Source organism: Melanotaenia boesemani, chromosome 21, assembly GCF_017639745.1.
Source record: "Melanotaenia boesemani isolate fMelBoe1 chromosome 21, fMelBoe1.pri, whole genome shotgun sequence".
Taxonomy (NCBI): domain Eukaryota; kingdom Metazoa; phylum Chordata; class Actinopteri; order Atheriniformes; family Melanotaeniidae; genus Melanotaenia; species Melanotaenia boesemani.
Genome location: NC_055702.1, coordinates 24,308,181 through 24,329,644, shown reverse-complemented (window position 1 = coordinate 24,329,644; position 21,464 = coordinate 24,308,181). Strand labels below are relative to the sequence as shown.

The 21,464-nt window shown below is 39.9% G+C and overlaps 2 protein-coding genes across 6 annotated transcripts in view; both read right to left on the bottom strand.

Moving 5' to 3' along the window:
* spag9b (sperm associated antigen 9b) overlaps positions 1 to 6,481 on the bottom strand; it is a 54,863-nt gene extending 48,382 nt beyond the window's left edge. For 2 of the 5 annotated variants that reach the window (XM_041973745.1, XM_041973746.1), the window contains exon 1: positions 5,801 to 6,480. In XM_041973745.1, coding sequence (XP_041829679.1) covers positions 5,801 to 6,100 — 300 coding nt within the window. In that variant the 5' untranslated portion in view covers positions 6,101 to 6,480. Of the gene's footprint in view, positions 1 to 5,800 lie in introns of all 5 variants that reach the window. The other 3 variants (XM_041973747.1, XM_041973748.1, XM_041973749.1) reach the window with 3 other exon arrangements.
* Positions 6,482 to 7,409: 928 nt separating this feature from the next.
* Positions 7,410 to 20,196, bottom strand: daglb (diacylglycerol lipase, beta). The gene is made up of 15 exons (XM_041973798.1): positions 19,498 to 20,196; positions 19,223 to 19,374; positions 17,245 to 17,419; positions 16,882 to 17,149; positions 15,698 to 15,820; positions 15,487 to 15,614; positions 15,233 to 15,359; positions 15,065 to 15,148; positions 12,336 to 12,413; positions 12,182 to 12,262; positions 11,522 to 11,649; positions 10,402 to 10,470; positions 10,165 to 10,237; positions 9,823 to 10,076; positions 7,410 to 8,524 (listed from the first exon to the last, which is right to left on the bottom strand). Exons 1-15 carry the CDS (start codon positions 19,590 to 19,592, stop codon positions 8,329 to 8,331), a joined length of 2,031 nt encoding a protein of 676 aa, XP_041829732.1. The 5' UTR covers positions 19,593 to 20,196; the 3' UTR covers positions 7,410 to 8,328.
* Positions 20,197 to 21,464: the final 1,268 nt, after the last annotated feature.

Here is a 21,464-nt window from a genome sequence, read left to right as displayed (position 1 = left end):
TTCTGTCTTTCCCAAAGAATTTCCTGCCATGCCTTTTCCTCTCCTCTACTGGGAAAAGCCAGTAAAGAAACACATTTCTCTGGGCTCAGAGCAGAGAGAGAAAACACAACTTGGCTCATAAACAGTGTTTGTTTGGTAAGATTAATCTGCTTCTAGTGACTTATTGTCCAAATAAGCAGCTTAGCAACTGAATCTGTGCCACAGAGGTCATTAGCCTGCTTTGAATGGGCCGTGGCTTTAGTTTTGTGTGACACACAGTGTTTTAAACAGACAGAGTGTGTTATCAAATTGCTTTTTTGTGGCAACAGATGAGGAAAGACACAGCCTAAACATAGGGTAGTGCAGGTGTATGTCTGCATAAAGAAACAGAAACACCACCATCAGTGGTCCTACTCACTGTACTGACACTGTCAAACAAACATCCATTTTGCATTCATCTATGACAAACAAAACTTCATTTCTTGTTTATTCTCTCTCTTTTTTTTTTACAAGCAGTTCTCTTGAAATTCTTTGATGGGTGATGTTTTATGGCTCAGATGGGGGAAATCTTTTTTTAAAGAAACAGAAGAAGAAGTGAGCAGAGGAACTAGGGCTGGGCGATTAATCGATAAAATCGATAAATCGAATTTTCCATTTCTGGTGATTTATTTTTATGAAAAATCAGGATTTTTTACCATAGTTAGTTAGCAGCAGACTTAGCCCTCCCTCCACACCAGAATGGTGTTTGTCTGACAGATTTTCAGTGTAGTGACCCTTCAGTCACGCCTGGGATTTAGCTGTGCGTATAACTGCAGTAAGAAATGCTGCTCTCTACGAGATGCAGAAGTCAACTTAACCCACAAATTCTAGTTAAGAGACAACCTTCATCAGGGGAATTATTTCTGCATTGGATCCTGTATGATAAGGATCCAGATGGAAAGAGATCACGGATGCATTGTGTTGCATATTTCTATGTAAGATATGAAGTTGTTTATATGGTGGGAAAGCTATGACATTATATGCATTATTTTTGCTACCATTCATCTATATAAACAAATAGATGTTTTTAATAAGTTTATTTATGTTTTGTAAAAGAAAAGAAAAAAAAATTGATTAAAATCAGAAATCGGATTTGGTTATCAAAAAAAAAAAAAGATTTTATTTTTAGGCCATATCGCCCAGCACTAAGAGGAACCAATCAGTGTTATTTCTGGTGGTACCTGCATAAACTCAAATTTCAAATATCCACAGAAAGTTTACATTACTTTAACTTTGAAACTTACATATAAGAAAGTCAAAATTACTGAACCAAGTACAACTACAACTGATTTAATCTACTAGAACTTTAATATATAGAAATGGTGATACTACCTTCTTACAGATATTTGTACATCAGAAAATAGACTTTTGTTTTTTTTTTAGCTAAACATTCTATAGAGTCTCGACATACAGCTCTGTGCCAGCCCTTTATATTTTCCCTTCAATAAGCCAGTGTGTCCTTGATCTTTTCCAGATTTTGTCATTTTGTTTAATCCCTTTAACTCAGACCTATGAAGAATTCAAGCAGGAACATACAGCTAACTCAGGGGATGAACCAGCGTCTTTATACACAACTAGAAAAATGAAACCATTTTAAATGTATTGTTTGGCCCTTTGCTTAAAGTAGCCTACCACAAAGAGATATTTCCAACTGCTTTCATAGCATCTAAAACAAAAAGCAAAAACAACACAATCTGACAGACAAAACAGTATTTTTACCCTAACAAGAAGAAGATTTCCAAGGAGCCATTAGATGAAAAGATCTTGGTATATCTCAGCTTGGTGACCAGTGTGTCCTTAAAAAAAAAACACCAAACTGGACAAAAGAAGCAATGTCCAACTTTAAAAACTGTCTGCTGCAGACAAGCATTATCTGACGTTTATGTATTAAAAAATAAATAATGAATAAAATCCCCTGTCACAGGACCTGAGGGATACATCTAGACCTTCAGCTGATTCATCTACTGTTGGCCAAAGCCTCATCAGAAAGGTCTCAGTGGAAGGATGGCTGTCAAGAAGCCATTTCTTTCCAATATGCTAATGACAACACAAAGTGAACAGCATTTCCTGTTTGCTTCGATACATTTGGTTGATACAACAGAAGCCTGTTCAGCATGCGTACTACAAAGAAAAAACCCATTACCACCAGCTCTGAGCGCACTGATAACCATTAGGAATAAACTCCAAAACATTTCTGCTTTATCAGGAGAGTCAACTTCATGAAAAAACAGGTTATAAACAGTGCCATGAGCTTAATTATGTCGTTTAAATAAGATAAGAATCTTTATTGTCTGTCACAAGTGACAGAAATTTCTCTTTGACAGGCTCCAGATAAAAACATCAACACAAAAAACAATAAAAAATAACTGTGCTGACGTCTCTTTCATTATTGAAGATATAAAGCAGTTTTCAGCTACAGAGACAACCTGTAACAGTCATATTAGTACTATTCTACAGAGAAGTCAGATGTTAGTGATGGCCAACCAGGGCTGGGTCCTCTCATGGTTCTTTCACATAACCAAAGAGGCAACTCTGAGTCATTGAAGTATTCAGCCTCAATTCAGCATGAGAGGAAGAAGTCGCTCTTCCCAGATATTTAGTCTTTTTTTTTTTTACTTTGACTCAACCTGTTTGAAGACAAGAAATCAATTAGTAGAGCTGGGCATTTAAGCGTTTGCGAGGTTGTAATTTAAGAGCATGGTTAATGTAAAACCGTGACGTTTGTTTTTATGCTATGCTTGTCCTTTCTTGTGCAGTCTTTACAACATCCCCCGCCCTGGCCACTGGCATCAGTAAATGCCAAAAACGGATCCCTGCACTGAGGAAAGATTGAATTGTGCAAGAGATGGGTTTTCTGTCCATATGTGGGAAAATTTTAAAAAAGAAAATCACATGAAAAGCATCAGAAAAGATGCAGAGACACACTAATGATTCCCTTTAAAAAAGAAAAAAGGCTGAAACTGCTACGTCCTAAAACAAGAACGAGACCCAAGATGAAATCCTGACTGACGATCACACCAACATGACTAACTGATATTCCGTGTGATGGAAAATCCCTTGTGTTCAGGTCTTTTTTAAAAGCTACAGCAACATGTTATAACATGACATCAATTATTAACGCAATGCTCTGTGACCTGTTGAGCTTGTCATTCAAAATTAAACTGTCACGGCAAATGTCAAAGAAAAACAATGCACATGTACAGCGATGTGACTTCCTGAATGCATCCCAAATAAAGACGATATTTATCTTTCAATATTGCTTTTGTCAAAATGGGGAAAAAAATATAAACATTTATAGCCATTTTAACTCTAAACCGGGTGACTAATTCTGTGGAGATCATAACATGCAGGTGGAAAAATAAGGCAGATTAAAAGTAAACCCTTACTATCAAGCAATGTTGTTTTAGATAAACAATGAAATGAAAGGCTCGTTAACAGGCTTGCAAAGAACTCGATGGGGAAGTTCATTAGTCTAAATCATGTTTGTTCAAGTAGGAATCCAACATTTGGGGGAAATGGTTGCTGAGGACCTGGATTGAGAACCACTGATCTAAAGGACATCATGCAAGACAAAAATGAAGAAAACATGGCTTATATCAATTTTAACCTTAGTGAGCTGTACTCAAGCGACATGGTGACAAGTTGTGGCAGCAGAACCGACTCCCAGCTTCCCCAGCCCCCCTTTAAAATTGTCCTTAGGCAACATGTTGAAATCCTGAATTGCTCCCTTAACGTAATTAAAAAGAATCTGCTAAATAAATGCAAATTATTTTGTCAGTAGCCACTGTAACATACTGAAACATAACCTCAAACTAGTTATTTGAAGAAGCAGCATTTTCCGTCTGAATGACAAAGAAATAGACTTGATTCAATGATATACTGCCAGGATTAAAGGAAATACAGGCAGTGATTTAAACACGTGCAAACATGAAAGGAAATACAGTATATGAGGTTTGTAAAATCCTGTCAAACTGATGTCTCAGCATCTGCCAAATTCTTGAGTCACATCTTGTTTCTTCATCAGTCCATCAGACTTGTTGTCAATGAGTTTTTTGTTAGGAATTTGTGCTTATTTTGGCAGTTTTTGAATACTTTTAATTTTTATTGCACATTAAAAATCTTTACCAAACTCATGTCTGGGCTCTGTTTTTTCTTTTACCCCCAAAAATATACAATAATTATTTAATCTATTATTTACACTAGGATAAATATTTTGTACCATTAATTTGAAACTATCTTCGGTTTTACATGGTCTATCAACATCAAACAAAACCTGGAAGAAAATTTTAAATCTGCACTTTCAGATAAAGTTTACAGGTGTGGTCTAAGCAACTTGATTGTTTTGTTATTTTGGGGGAGGTTTTTTGTTATTGTGCTTTGAAAACATTACATGATCTGGTCACCTTGTCATGATCATCAACCTCTGAGGGTTAATAGTGGCTTGACAGCCACGTTTCCATGGAGACCATTTCTGAGGAGGCTTTGGTAAACAGTAGATGGATCAGCTAAAGGTCCAGATGCATCTCTCAGGTCTTGCATCAGGTCGTTGCTGGATTTGTTTTTTCCTTTTTTTCATCAAATCCTGTTCATTAGGTGCAGATAGTTATTTAGACCTGACATTTTATTTTTAAAATCCACCCCTCTAAAGAAATAAGCTCCCAATTCATAGATAAGTGCCTTAAACAAAAAACACATTTCTCTGAAAATGGTCAGGGAGAATTAACTGGACTGAAAATTACTTTTAAATATGCAGCCAAAGAAAAACTCCTTCAAAAGACCTCCAGAAAACCTCAAGATCACATTAAAGATTACAGGAAAGTCTGGATCCCTGGAAGCAAAATATACAGAAATGAGGGCTCGAACAAGACTTGTGCTCAAGCTGCATAATTCCCAAATTCAAGGATTATGATTTCATGGTGATCTTTTAAATACAGTTGTCAGCGATCAATATGTCTGATAAGTTTTTGAATTGTGAGCATCCTGCACTTTTATTTTAAGGCTTGGAAACCTTATAATATGCCCTGGTTGCATCTTTGCAGGTCATGCTGCTGGTGTGACCTTTCTAATCTGTTGTCTTGGTTTATGGCACAGATGTGGAAAAGTGAGACAGCTTTGTGCATAAATGTACAACTTTTGCCAACATGCACCTCTGTGGGGTGATGGACCGCAAAGCAAAGATGGGCTGTCAAGACACAAAGCTTTATGTGATCACTGAGATTGAAACTTGTATTTGTTAAATGCAAAAATCGACACCTGGAAAACAAATGCTGGTTTAATCTGAGGCTTGACTGACTTGTGAGCCTCAAGAGATGCATCCATAATGACTAACTTGCAGCACATGCACAGCGACTGTGATGAGTCCCCTCTAACAGAAAGGACTATTTTCTTTGAATCTGCAGACTTGTCATTTAGGAAAGGGATCAAACTAGTGCAGCTGTAATTGTTTACACAACATTATCCAATCAAAGTCAATTTTTACCGCTTATTTATTTAATTTTACGCCAAACTGCCCGACAGAGGATACTTCAAAGTACCTATAATAAGTTTAAAGGTGTAATTCCTCCTCAGAAATTAACTTTGTGGAAGTATGTATGTCGATCTAAAAATAGTTCAGAAAAAATTAAAGAAATTTGAGATTTTATGTGTACTTATGTGAAATGAAAAGCCAGGCTTTTCCAACTGAGACTGGCATTTAATCTTTTTATTATAAGTACATAATACCAGTTCATAATCTATAATCCGAGTCATAAATTAGTTTTTGCGATGGCACAGAGAGACCCACCTCTTCTGCGTGTTTTCTCAGGGCTTTCTCCCGTTCATACTGGGTGACCAGTTGCTCGTTGTCCTCCTTCAGCAGCTCCAGCTCCACTTCGCGCTCCTGGTTGACAGCGAACACCGAGTCCAGGTTTTCCAACACGGCAACGACCAGCGGCATCAGCTCTTTCACTACGTCCTCGTCGTACTTTTCGATGAGCCGCTCAAACTCTCGGTATATCGAGCTGGCTAGACCAGAGACCCGCTCGGACATCATGGTAGAGTTGCCGGAGTCGTCCTGATACAGGACTACGTCGTCCAGCTCCATTTTCTTGCCTCCACTTGCACTTCTTTTCCCCGCTAACGTTAATGAGCTAGCCACAAGCTTTGGCTGGCCGGAGGCTGTTCGCTTTATACTTAAAGCGCAACGGGAAAACTGCTTCTAAAACATAGCTGGGGTGTTGTTTTTTCTACATAGGAGATTCTGTGTGTCATAAACAAAGTCCGTCCTCCTGTGTCGTTTGAAGCTCTGACTTTAAAGTCGTGCTAGCCAAATAGCTAGCAGTATTGAAAAGTCTTTACTTGGCTCCTGATTAGTTTCCCTGTCCAACAGATGAGCTTCTGCTGCTGCATTCAGGTGCTGTCGGAAAGATTGGAATGGACGCAGTTTAAGATTCAGCGAAATAGTAACTCTGCAGAAATACTCTTTTAAATTAGTAAAAAAAAATAGACAGGAGAGCGCAGTGTTGCTGATGGGTAGCAACTAATATAGTTTTCACCTGTGAAGCAAAAAAAATTCTTTCTGTTCCTCATTTATAGTTACATTAAGATGACGTTTGGAGGTGGTGGAAGGAAAAAAAACGCGTCGGAGGGGGAGATGAGGGGCGGGCGGGTGATTTCAAGAAATGGCAGCTTTTTCTGTCTGCTCAGGCATAAGCTGGCTTGTTTCTTTTCACTTTATGCTCAACTTTAACTTGATACATTCCACTACATGACATTTCTTTTAACATTCAAATACTTTACATTTCCTTTCTTAGGTTCAGCACAAATAGAAGAGTTATTTAGGTCTAAAATATGTCTAAAATGTTTGTTTTGAGTCAACATTAAAACTTTAGAGCATATATCGCACCGTACTTTAAAATGTCAAAGTTTTGAATCAAGTCTTACGAGCATCACTTGAATATGTCATGTCTTGGTGACGGGATGTCGTGTTGACGTCATATGCTAAAGAAGGCCGGGAGGGACAGAAAGTTAAAACCAACTACAACTTGCTCCAGAAACATGTCATAGTCATTCCCTCCCTTTACTGATATGGCGTATTGACCCTGTTAATCATTTAAGTTTTTTTTTGTTTTTTGGCTTTAACAAATGCGGTTATGTTTTGGGGATTTTATGAGACTAACAACCTCAATTCCAAAGGGATGCTGCTTAAAATGTAAATTAAAAACAATGCAATGATTTGCAATATCACAAACCCATTTTTATTATTTTCAATAGAATATAGACATTTTACCATTTCATGTAAAATATTAGCTCATTATGAATTTAATAGCGGTACATCATTGTTTTTATTTATACTGTATTTTACACAGCATCCCACCATTTTTGGAATTAGGTTGTAGAAAAAAAAGTATGTTCTTCACAAATGCTTTTATTTGCATCAAGAAATCAACTGCATTCCTTTGAAGTTGTGAAATAGTTATGCAGACATGAGCCGACTCAAATTTTAACATCACAGATCACCTGAAAAACAGATGAAATATCCATGGCAAGTAAACAGATAATCACAAAATGTTTAAGAACAATCATTTTATCGCTTGTGACCATCACGTTTGTGCCATAATAACATCATGCACTGTTCAAACTGCAGTCAAACTTCCCGTAAACACACCACCTTTCTGTAAAGTAATGTTGTAGGCTTGCTTTTCCCTAAATGCATAGGCACTGTTCACCCTGATGTCTCAAGACAATAAACACAAGACACATTAACTACAATTACTACACGACATTTTGAAGTAAAACCTAACATTATTTGCTTTCTTATAATGTTTGCCAATCACTGTTATTAAGTTACCCTCATAAACAAACTCAGAGTAACATGGGCAGGGGCAGTTTTTACCAGTCATACACCTCTCATACAGCACAAAACATAACACTGACATTTCAGTTAAACAGCAGCATTGTAAAATACATTACACAGCACACATTCAAATATCATGGCATGGAGCTTTTCTATAATAACTATGAGTCAAAACTAGCTTTTTTTGCATTAAATAAAAAGTGCAACAGAACAACATGTGCTCTTTTGTGTTTACAAATCAGGATCAATCTCACAAAATCACAACAGGCAAACATCCACACACTTTCACATCTTCCATCATTATTACAATCAATTCTAGATGTTGGAGAAGCAGAATAATCAGGCATGTCAGGAAATGTTGGGATGTCAGGCAAAGTGAAGTAGCTGAAGCTGTCCTGGATCAGACGTTAAGACGGAAACAGAATTTGGCTTGAGATGCTGTCGAGTCTGTAAGAAGTGAGTCATAAGAGTGCATCTTAGATTGTGTTATGCTGGCTGCTGTTTGAAGATGACTGGCAGAGGGAGAAGGGCCTGTCGGCGGTCAGGCTGTTGAGTGCTCGGAGCACAGCGTCGGGCATGTGATCTGTGAGCATCCTGGGGCTGATCAAAATACTCCTGAACGCCATTTCATTGGACCATTCTGCACGGTACCGAACCTGGGAGAAACAGGATCTAAGGATGGAAAATAAGAAACGGAGACAAAGAACGTTGGTTTTCTGGAGCTTATTATGTGCAGGATGCTGAAGGACACGAATTGTTCAAGTGACCATCATCAAAGTCACCTGTAGCTTAACAAAGGTGAAATTATGCTTTCTGCTAAATACCAGGTGATTTGAGATAGTTGAAGTGGAAGTTAAATGACAGATTTTCTATCTATCTATCTATCTATCTATCTATCTATCTATCTCTCTCTCTCTATACATATATATATATATATATATATATACACACTGTACTGATAAATAAAACTAAAAGAAAAAAAAATACATTAACAAAATGATTAAATAAAATAGAATGAAAATAAAATTTAATATAATTTAAAAAAGTAAAACAAAAGAGAAACAAAAAAAATTTAACAGAATTGTGAAGAATAAAAGTGTTGGTGACTAATTCATCCAATTTATAGATGAAGATGAAGTCTGGAGAGAAGTTGGCACATTTCAAGCAAATGAAGTGTGTGTAACGGCTTACAGCAGTTCAAATCATGTTAGATGGAGCAGATCTTATCAGGAGGAAGGAGACAGCTAACGTGTCAGCTGAGAAGAAAAAGATGCCATTTGAAATGTCAGCTGATGTGTACAGTACAGGACACGAAGCAGACTAGCTTCCACGTACCGCCTGTCTCAACACCGGGAGAGGGAACCTGAGGCAACATGTCAACACCAACTATTTCCAGTTCTGTGATTCATATTGTTAGTTTGAAGTAATAATAACAAAAAGAGGAACCGCATTTTGGTTTTGTTTTTTCTTTTTTGCTAAAGTTCACTGTGACGCATAATAATGATTCCTCCTTCTTTTCTGCTGAGCTGTAGTTGAATAATACAATCATTTAAATATGAGGTGAAACAACCTCAGATGAACAACACGACATAGTAACTTTCAAAATTTGTTTTGTCGTTTGTCAAAATGTGGAAGCAATGTACGAAAACTAAGTTCACTAAGTTCACTCTCACCAATCGATTCTTTTGAACGGCTCTTTTAACTGAATGATGGGAACCGAGTCGCAGCTGTGAGTCATTTATTCTTTTTATATACAAATTATCCATGCTACCTTAAACTGCCCCATTTGTACATAAAACTGCTTTTATATGATTTATTTCTCACTGTGTGATTATTTATAATCATGTAATGAGGACAAACAGGATTTTGTACGAAAAGTGCTACATAAATAAAGTTTATTTGATTGATAAACACCAAGTTAAAAACCCTGTTTAGACATGAATTCAGAAGTCAAGCATCTTCAGACTGACCTCCGTGACGGCCCGTCTTCTGTGATGTGCAGGACACGTCCAGGTAGGAAGAGAGGCAGGTGCGCAGCTGTGTGGGCGGGTGAGTCATCCGACGCCAGGCTCTGATAGGACGACGAGTGGCGAATCATCAGGGACTCCTCCCCCAGCAGCGGCTGGCTGAGCTGCTCCTCCCTCCTGTTTTCCATCTCGGTGGGAAAATCGTCCGGGTCTCCTCCGAACAGCTCATACCAACAGCCCTGCAGCAGGATGCGGTACTGCCACACAGGAGCAATGACAAACATCACATACAGAAGAGTCTAAGTGTAAAAGTAAACCTACATATGAGCACTGAGTGATCTTTACTTTTGGCTTGTTGCAGTTTGAAACCATTTTAAGTATCCGTCTCTTCAGATCCTCCATGTTGGGAATGCTCAGTCTGTGGAACAAGCAGCATTGTGAGGATGTACAATAAAAGCTGTACATGTAGGATGCAAGATGGATGCTGAATTAGTCGTTGATAGAAGTTCTGTAGTGCGTCTTTATGATCCACTGAGAATAATAATAATAAAGACAAACAGTGAATACACCATTGGTTCTTACCTGGGAACCAGATCCTTTCCCAGAACAACCGACACCACGAAGCTCTTGGAGTAATCAGCTAAAGCTTTACTGTACATAACAAAGAGGAAAATCATTTCATTGTTAACATGGAAACAATAGCTTGTTTTTAAATGCTGTGCTCATACTAGATAAGTTTAAGAAATGGCAGGAGACGAAGTCAGAACAGGAACTTCATACAAGTGGAGCTTTTATAACTAACTCACCACAAAACCAAACCTGAAAAAGCTAGAAAGTGACTGGTTGGAGATGATAGAAAGACAACAGGAAGTCCAATAAGCACTGGTTCCAACCAAGGTCTGCAGAACAGCATCTCTGAACACACAACACGTCCAGCCTTGAAGTAGATGGACTACAGCAGCAGAAGACCACACCGAGTGTCTCCTGTCAGCTAAGAACAGGAAACTGAGGCTACAATTCACACACACTCACCAACACTGGACAATAGAAGATGGAGAAACGTTGCTGGTCTGATGAGTCTCCATTTCAGCTCCACATTCAGATGCTAGGCTCAGAATTTAGTGGAAACATCATGAAAACATGGATCCATCCTGCCTTGGATCAACGCTTCAGGCTGCTGCTGGTGTAATGGTGTGGGGGAGATTTTCTTGGCCCACTTAAGTCCCCTTAGTACCAACGTGGCCTGGTTTAACCACCACAGCCTACCTGAGTCTTGTTGCTGACTATGTCTATCCCTTTATGACCACACCTTGTTGCTTTTGTTTATGTTGATAGTGACAATATTTATGAACACATCATTTTTCTCAAAAAATCTGGAGGGAAAAACAGCAGTTTTAATGTGGCTAACACATTTTTTTTGTTAAAATAGTCTGAGCTTTTAGTGAGAAAAGAGTTTCCATGAATTTCTTCATGGCTTATTGACACTGAACATATTTGAAATATGTACTTTTCAAATGTTTGAAATTTAAAAGTGTTTCTTTAGTTACAAATGTTAACAAATCAGGCACTAATGGCACACTGTTGTTTCCAACCAAGGGCCTTACGTTTTTAGGGGGGTGCCTAGCTGAAAGATTTTCCACAGGGGGTACAATGCTGAAAAAAAGCTTGAGAAGCACTGTAGAATATACAGCCGTTATCTTACCTCAGGAGTCCCCCTGGTGGAGAGAATGAGTAGCACTGCAGGGTGGGGAAGGAATTTCGCAGGAGGATAGCCAACAGTGAAGCTGTGCCAGCCCCCAAACTGTGGCCAGTGATGACAAGTTTGTACTCCTACAAACACAGGAAGACACAAACATTTAGAAAGTTAGCCACAATGTGTCAGCAGTTAAAATTAACAGCCTGAATTATGGAAAGTCAGATGTTTATTTTCTTCCTGATGTTTTTTTATTTTATTACATTCAGTTAAGAGACAGTAACTAGGGATGGGAGTTCATGTTTGTACAGAATGGGGTATGGGCGGGAGGGAGGTGTGCCCATGCACTTTGTATGTGTGTGAGATTGTGAAAGAGACTACAGTGAGGTGTGTTTTAATTTTCTGTTATATTCTCTAGTATGTGAAGGCTTTTAAATTTTGTTTTTATTATGCATAATTTATTTTTATTAGGTAAAGCACTATGTGTCGCTTCATGCATGAAAAGCGCTCTATAAATAAAATTTGATGGATTGACTGATTAATTGATTCCTCACACAGATTCATGCTTTACAATGAAACTCTAACCAGGTTTATGGAGAAGAAAAACAGAGCAGAGGTTTTCTTTTGAATCACAGACAAAATGAGATGAGCTGCAGCTTCAATTTTTACCGGTGCAATGGAGAATGCCTGGTTCAAGATGCCATCGTTGACCAGCTTTTTGTAGATGTAGCCTGCTGCCTGGCACATACCCTGCAGTAGACACAGTCGTTTGTTAGGAAAAAACACACCTAAATCTGGATCAAGAAAGACAGGTTTACCTCACCTTATGAGCGTAGGAGGCTCCAGAAACTCCATCTACAGGCAGATTCTCACATTCAGCAGACAGGTCTGTCAGGGCATCCTGCAGGATACACATGGCGTCAGACAAACAACTATCTTCAAGTCACAGGTGAGAGAGTTTAGCATGAGAGCAGCTACAGCGGTTTCAGACTTCTGGATAAAGATGAGGAGAAAATTTGCCAACAAATAATCAGAATTACAGTCACTGTTTCCTCTGAATACTTCATAAAGGAGTCACATGACATTGGATTATGGAGGGATCGGCCATAATATTATGGCCACTGGCCCAATATTGAGTAGATCCCGTTGCATGGACTACAGTAGACCTCTGAAGGTGTGCTGGGGTATCTGCTACCAAGCGGTTAGTAACAAATCCTTCAAGTCCTCCAAGTCTGAAGAAAAGGCCTCTTTGGATCGGATTTGTATGTCCGGTTCATCCCAAACATGCTCAGCCGGACTGATTTCTGCAGGATTTGGAAATGAAGTCAACAACTCAAGCTCGCTGAACCAAATCCTTGAACCATTTTTGCAGTGTGACAGGGCGCGTTATCCCAGTGAGCGAGGCCACTGCCAGCAGGGAATATAAACACTGAACAGATGCACACAGCAGCAGTATTTAGGTAGATGGGATATATCCACATGGATGACAAGATGAGAGGTTTCCCAGCAGACTTTTCCCCAAAGCTTCATGCTTTCCTCTGGTGAATGATGCACACAGACCCGATTATCTACATGCTGTGAATGAAAACAGGATCAAACCAGACCACCTTCTTCCATTGCTTCATGGTCCAGCTGATGCTCATGCATCCTTTGTAGGAGCATGTAGTGGCGCACATGTGTCAGAATGGGCACAGACGAGTGTGCACTTTGTGTTCTGACACTTTTCTATGAACCAGCGTTAACTTGTATCAGTACTTTGAGTTACAGCATCTCTTCTGTTGAATCAGACATCAACATGTTGATGACTGATTGATGATGACTGGAAAAAAATGTACAAAGGCTGCAGTTGTGGAGATGCTTTCCATCAGCCTGGATGCACAAATCACCCACTTTTCCTGCTTCCAACACATCGACTTTAAGGACAGACGGTTCACTTGCTGCCTACAACAGCACCTGGCAGTGGGTGGGATATAAATAAACAATGTCTTAGTCAGTCAGAGGTCATACTGGTGTGTGTTTCTCTCCTTTTAGCTGCACAATTATCCACAGAAATAAGGAAGTGATCATCATCATTACAGGAAACGAAGAGAAACAGCCATACGTATAAATACACAGCAGCTGTACAGAGAAAATACTCATGAGTTCAGAAAACTGGATATTTTAGTAAAAGTCAGTTTTCCAGAGAAACGTTTAATGCAAACTAAAAGAAATTGTCTTTCTCAGTCATGTTGTAAAATAGTCCCTAGTCCTGAATAAATTAAGCTGATTTCCGGAAGGAAGATCAAAGCTACTCCAGGTTTAAAGTAAACCTCCCTGGATGTAGATATGACTCAGGTAAAGTACATGATGGTGTTGTTTAAAGCCGTTTCCAGTAAATTACACTTCCATTCAAACCAAAAAATGCTGCATCAACCTCCTGAAACAGCACACATGTCCAAGTTTCCTAGAGCAAGACATTTCACCCTCCTTGCTTGCAGTGTTGGCATCACTGGTGTGTGAGTTTGCATGAATGTTCGGTGGTGGTCGGAGAGGCTGCTGGCGTGGAGTGGCTGCAGCGTTTACATCAGTCTGCCACTGGACAGCTGTGGCCACACAAAATATGAATGAGGACCGGATAAATAATGGATCCAATGTAAAGTGCTTTGAGTGCCTTGAAAAGTGCTTTATAAATATAATCCATAATTATTATGTATGCTTTGTAATATCTGAGACCTTCATTTCTACGTTTCATGGTGAATCTTCATTTTCATTTCTTGCTTTTTAATATATGCTGCCCAAACCAAAAGAAAGTCATGACTTGAATTTAACTAAGCAAACAGGTTACAGCCTCCCATTGGATAATAACTGTTGGAAAACACATCCTGTGGAGGTGGAAAAGATGGCAATCTGTGTCAGAAGGGTCAAATTACCAGCATCAAGCAAAGAAAGCATCTAAGGAGATGCAGAAACTACTAAAACTGGGTTAAGAACTGTCCAACACATTATTAAAACCTGGAAGGATAGTGGGGACCCATCGTCCTACAGGAAGAACTGTGGCCGGGAAAAAATCCTGAATGAATTATTTATTTCTATTTCTTTATTTTTCCACAAAATCTCTATTAAAATAAAACTTTAATGTCAACCCATTAATATCAGGAACCAGTAATACAGCTGGTAAACACTGCAAGGCAACATTTTTTGTTGAGTTATTGTATTGTTGTTTAAAGTGTTTATTTGTGCTGAATTGATCGCAGGTGTTTTTCCACTTTTCTTGGATTCCACAGCAGATGTTTGATGATTATCTTCAGTGACTGCTCACTGTGAGCCTGTAAAGTGTTACGATAGGAGCTTCTTTTCTGTGGTCAAGGTTTTCTAGGATTTGTTGCTCCAGCTTAATTTGATTTTAGAACCCCAGTCCTGCTAATTCAGAATAACATGGGTGGTTTTAAATTAAGTCCAAGACCTCACAAGCCAAGTTCTGGGAATTTTTACTTAGTCTATGTTTCAGAAATCAGTGCTGAAGCTTTGGCTAACTGTTCACCATAAAAGTGAGAGTTCGGAGTCCCAGCTTACCTTCAGTGAAAGTGTCCCTCTTACAGCTACTAGAACAGCCTCCCTCTTATGATCCAGAGCCACAAAAAATGGGATCTCATAGATCTGTAACACAACATGCATGTTTAGACAATCCTAATAAAGATGTATAAAAAGCATGAAGATAGGACTAACTGCTGACACACCTACCTGGTTGTGGAAGCTGACATGGATAAAGTCTCTGTACTGCAAACCAGTGCTCTGCAGAATGGATGAGAAGTGGCAGCCAAGGTGGTCTCCCCCGACGATGTCGTACTCAGCAGCCCGACTCCTGCAGCTGAAACACACAGATTCATGTTCGGACAGAACTTTGCTCAAATGAAGGCAACACAAAGCTGTTTTTATCCTGAGCAGCAGACATCATAAGATAATAATAAAAAAATAATAAAATAATAACTTCTTACCAGTCTCCACTGAGCTTGCAGGGTCCAGTGAGGGGGTTGGAGTAAATGTACAACGGCCAGCCGTAAGCTGCTGCAGCAAACTGCATGCAGTGTGCCGCTTTCTCCAACTCAATCTCCAGATCTTGTCCCTTCAAACAGAAAATGATATTGGAACAATAAGAACATGTTGCTGTTTCTGAGTTCGGCTTCTTCTTTATAACTGATGACTTACAATTGGAGAAGAAGGGCTGTGAGTAACAATGACGTCTGGGTCTCTGCTCAGCTCCATCTTATCCTGCTCCTGATGGAGCAGAGCCAAACCAGCTGCTATGTCACTGGGAACCAGGTCTGTATCCTGCAGCAAATATGTCACAACACAAATTATCTCACAACATGTTTGATGTCAGTTTAACGTCTTCTTGGCTATTTTTCTTCCTCCTGTCTGAAATGACACGCCCAAAATAAATAAAGTTTATCTTCACAACTACAAGGGCTGTATGTATAATGCTGGTCTCTACAGAAAGCTGAGACGTGTGAGATTACTACAGAAGTGTCAGAATCAAGATGTGTTACTGTGTCACAGTAAACACAGGAGAAAATGTAAATGGTTATCTCTTCCTGAGAGAAAACACATTACTTTCAGTCAGAACCAAAGGATGGCCGCCCAGTTCATCTAGGAATTAGTACAGTAATGTCTGATGAGGAACTGTGCAACAGTAGAAGGTAAAAAGTGAACCTGAGCAGTTTTAAAAGTGTTATAATAGAGGTGTTACCCAGGTAAATATCTCAGGAAGATATGGGGTAGATGAAGAACACCTCTATCAATGGTCAGAGTCAAGAGGGTCCAGGGATAGCCCCACATTCACCTTAGAAACACCATGAGGATCCAGAAAGAAGTGAAGTCCAAGATAGTAAATGATAGGAAGAATGAATCCTTCACTATAAAACCTCTTTTATCTCCATGGAAACTAGCAGGACTTGGAATCCAGGAGTCATAGGAGAACATATTAGCAATGTTTTAAAGCTGGAATTAAACTTTTCACCACAAAACAGCAAAAGTAAGACATGATTTCTGATTCTGGCTGCTAGTTTCCAGAGTTTCTGTCCCACAGTGATGAGACAGACGTCTTTGTAACCAGCAGTCTCTGTCATACAACACCTTGTTTGTGTGGTTCGCTTGAAGTGGAGAAATGAGCAAAGTGGACAGTTCTGTTCTCATGGTTTTGTTGCATTCCAATATAATTGCTTGGGGTTTGAACTGTGTTTCGTTCAGATGCCAATGCTTGGTAGTCTTTTAGCAGAGTTTCTCCCCATCATGCTGCTATACTACATGTTAGCATTGCTGCTTACTAGTGTGTGGAAAGATCTTCTGTTCTGCATATATCTCATGCTGCCCCCTGCATAATTTGCCCTTACAGAGAAGAAGTTGCTGAAGAGCTGCGCGATGCTGGAGAAGGCAGCTCGGTGGCTTTCATCCTGCGGCAGACAGCAGCACAGGAGCCGGATCCGGCTCTCCCACACCTTCACAGCCAGGGAGCGGGCAGTGGACAGGAACTGGGTGCCCTCGCTGCTCTCCATGTCTCGCACTCCCAGCGGCTCCGTGGCAGCCTGCTGAGGACGGGGGCTGCCCAACGGATCGAAGACGAAAACTACTCCCAACCCCGTGAACAGCAGGATGATCCAGCTTTTGAAACAACGAGAGAAGGTTGCTAGACCAAAATTATCTTTTTTTTTTTTTTAAATACAAAATGGAAAAAAAAAAAAAAAAAAAAAAGCTACCTGGTAACTACCGCAGCGATGACAGAACCCACTGTGGCAGGATCACAACCCCGACTTTCATCAGACACCCAGACAGCTCCCAGACAGGCCCAAACCAGCTCAGGGATGTAGAGAAGAGCTCGCAGGTAGACCAGCGCAGGCATGGAACGCCGTGGGCCGGGGTTCGTAATGGTACCTGAGGAAAAAATATATATACAGTATATTTGTCAAATACATAAGAACATTTTTAGCAGCTACATTCTTAATTACATTTATTACATTTTTAATAGTTGTATAAATGATGACGTGTGAATTTACAGACTGCACAAAAAGGCACTTGGTGATGTCACGTGCCTCAATCGATCAGCGTAGTGAAATCTCAGACAGGAAATTTGTTTGGCTTTATTTGGTAATAAACTATTTCCTCCACTTTTAGCACCATTCATCTGAGCAGAATGAGGCAGACTAAAAACAGAGGCTCAGACTTGCTGTGCAACACACTATTAAGTCATTATAGGAAATATCAAAAATCTGGAACAGTGATTAAAACAGGCTTGTGTTGATATGGAGCTTTTATGGACACATAGGTTTTATGAGTTAAAAAAAAGAAGTCCTTCACCTCCAAATCTGAGCGGAAACATAGTGAAAGAGAACTGGAATTTGAGTAGGCGTAATCTGCACTGTGGGGCAATATGAGAAAAAACCACAAGGCCTGCCACTAAGACCATCAAGCTGGTGAAAGAACACAAAAGTGCCTTCATTACTCCATAAATGATAAGGCGCAGGTCTGTCGTCATCCTTAATGTCATTTCTTAAAATTATTTTTAAGACTCTAGTACAGTGGTCACCAAGCACTGGAGTAGGATGGGCTTCAAATTAACTACAACATTGCTTTCCTCCTTGGACTCTTGGAACAGCTGGTATACACTCAGACCTTGGGCTGTTTTAGTTATACTGGAGGGTTGCAACCCTTTTAGTCTTAAACCCATAAATTCATTTCATATTTAATAGTATTTTATCTTATTCAAATAATTTTTTTTCCTTATTTTGTTCCAGTATTTATTTTGTTTGCATATAATTGTAAATAAATTCAGGTGTTAATAGGAAGCTACATACCATCTATTATCAAACACTAAATATTATCATGATTATTTTAAATTTAACTATAGCTTTAAGTTGGTAAAAGATTAAAAAAAATGTCCACATTTCAATGTAAAAACTGCATATGAACAGAAAAAGTTTGAGGGTGAAGGTTTATGACATCACTGCACACTTGCCTGAACATTTAACATAAAATTTCTTTCACAAAAACATAAATTACACTTGTGCAGAAACCTTAAAAGATACAGAAAATACAAATTCAGTCAGGAAAAGTCCAAACATTTAGGTTTTCAATGATGCTTCCAATGTAAAGTGCTGTAAACTGTAGAGCCCATTGCTCTATATAAGAAAATGTTTGCAGACATTGTAAATAAATCTCTGCCAAAACTCAAACCACACCACTTCTGATCAAACCACAGCGTTCTCTCAAAACATTTTTGTGGCAGAACAGTAATAAGTGGTTTTGCATTAGCACACTGTATCATAATGTTGCTGCAAGTGTCACCTGATGGCAAAAAAATCCAGTGTTTCATCAGAGCATCCTTTCACATAAGAATTACACAGTCAAAAGATATTTATGTAATTGGCACAGTATTATTTACATAAAACAGACACTTCATAATTCAGGGTTCTAATATTGGAGGAAAAAAAGCTTGAATAAAGCTAGAAATATTTTCATATAAAGGTTGGCACACTTACACAGTCCCCCAACCATTTCCTAAAGCTATGAAGACAAGCACCAGTCTTGCAAACTTCCTGCATATTGCACAATTCCTTGTATTTTCACATCCCTGTTGCTATTTAGTCATTTCTACCCTTAAAATGTGGTTCACATCAGCTCGTTTGTGCAGATTAATGACACAAAATCTTAAAAATGAAGACCTGACAGCTTAGTTACCTTGGGCACTGACATAGACGATGGCACACAGTGACAGGATGATGAGTGCCAGAACAACCAGCAGTCCAACCAGGTAAGTGTGTAAGATCCCTCCTCCATTGCAATCAAAATTACCCTTGTGATAAGTGAACAAGACCATGGTGCCACACCACCTGGAGAGAAAGGCCAGCAGAGATCACATCAGAACCAAGTCATAGAGTGAAAAGCTTGTGTCTGGTTAGCTAAGACTGCGAGGTGTTCACATCAAACGGGAATTAGGAAAGCAAAGAACATACCAAATGACACGGAGCCACAGTTCAAAGGAGCCGGGGAAAACAAGGTCGTCACTGGCGATCCCCCACCGCCGTCCGAAAACCACTATTCCAGGCATTTTGCAGCTAAACACGCCGAAATACCTTACTGACTGTAACCGACGCTTCTGGCTACTATGACATGTAATAGAATTCTCTTGAGCAAGAGACGCATAACGTCAGGGATGACTTCACCGACTGTGCGGCATTTACTCCAACTGGCAACGATCTTCGCCCTTTACTGGCATATTATACTTCTTCAGTGACATAGTTAAATGGAATAACGACAAAAATGGGTGTGTTCGCTAACGTTGACTAATTAAACGCGAGCCACCGAAGCCCAAGCTAAAATTGCGATATAATATTGAGGTTAACTACCTATTGATGCACGGCTTTCTGGTGTTGCCAGGTTAACGAGAAGTAGCAAAACGTATTTCGCCGCGGTAATTATTAGCTTCCAACCTTAGCAATAGTGCTAAAAAAATACACACCAAAGCTAACTCAATAAATTGATTTCGAATTTTGCGTGACAAACGTGACTACTATTTTATTGGAAACATATTAAGAAAGTCTTTGGCATATGTCGTTGCCTATTATTGTCAAATGTTAAGATAACATGTAAATAATAAGTAAAGGGTTTGTTTTGTTTTGTTGATCAAGAGCAGGCTTCGAGTCCGTCTGTAAATGTTGTCGAACTGAAACAGAGTATAAAACAAGAGTTCCGGTGTGCGCTCTATCGGGATCGGTGTATATATATAGATATATATAGATATATCTATATATATATATAATATTTTCTTTATGATGGGGTGGTAACAATAAACATAACATTCATAATTTTAACATTCTTAACTTAACATTCTGCTGTAATGAAGACATTTTTCAGTCTTACCTTATCTGAGTTGTCTAATCATTAATGTTGGGCATTTAGCAGTTAAACATTTGTGAGTGCATTGCTGTTTTGAAGCCCTTTTTAAGAATAAACAAGCACCCTCACATTTGACTGTAGATTTATTCACACCCATTATCATTATGATGACAAAGCAAGGACCAGGGTTTCTCTTGTCCGGACATGGGTCACCAGGGCCCAGGTGAGGCGGTGGACATTGAGTCCGAATGGGCTGTGTTCCGTGCCTCTATTGTCGAGGCGGCCAGCTGCAGCTGTGGCCGTAAGATCGTCGGTGCCTGTCGTGGCAGTAACCCCCGAACTCGTTGGTGGACACCAGCAGTAAGGGATGCCGTCAAGCTGAAGGAGTCGGGCAGAGGCAGCTGATGGGTATCGGCGGGCTAAGGGGAGGAGTTTGGAGAGGCCATGGAGAATGACTTCCATACCGCTTCAAGGAGATTCTGGTCCACCATCCGACGGCTCAGGAGGGGAAGCAGTGCTCTGTCAACATTATGTACAGTGGGGATGGGGGGGATGCTGACCTCGACTCAGGACATTGTGAGTCGGTGGAAGGAATACTTCGAAGACCTTCTCAATCCCACCAACACGTCTTCTGATGAGAAAGCAGAGTCTGGGGTAGCTGGTGCTGGTTCTCCTATCTCTGGGGCTGAGGTCACTGAGGTTGTTAAAAAGCTCCTCGGTGGCAAGGCCCCGGGGATGGATGAGGTCTGCCTAGAGTTCCTTAAGGCTCTGGGTGCTGTAGGGCTGTCTTGGTTGACATGCCTCTGCAGCATTGCGTGGACATTGGGGACAGTTCCCCTGGACTGGCAGACTGGGGTGGTGGTCCCCCTCTTAAAAAAGGGGGACCGGAGGGTGTGCTCCAACTACAGGGGGATCACACTTCTCAGCCTCCCTGGTAAGGTCTATTCAGGGGTGCTGCAGAGGAGGGTCCGTCGGATAGTCAAACCTTGGATTGAGGAGGAGCAGTGTGGTTTTCGTCCAAGTCGTGGAACAGTGGACCAGCTCTAAACCCTCTTCAGGGTCTTTGAGGGGGCATGGGAGTTTG

Coding starts and splice junctions, on each gene's coding strand:
- daglb (XM_041973798.1), bottom strand. CDS start 19,592: ATGCCTGGAATAGTGGTTTTCGGACGGCGGTGGGGGATCGCCAGTGAC. Junction 15,360..15,486: donor TGCAAGCTCAGTGGAGACTG/GTAAGAAGTTAT, acceptor TGTGTGTTTCAG/CTGCAGGAGTCGGGCTGCTG. Junction 10,238..10,401: donor GGAAAGGATCTGGTTCCCAG/GTAAGAACCAAT, acceptor CTTGTTCCACAG/ACTGAGCATTCCCAACATGG.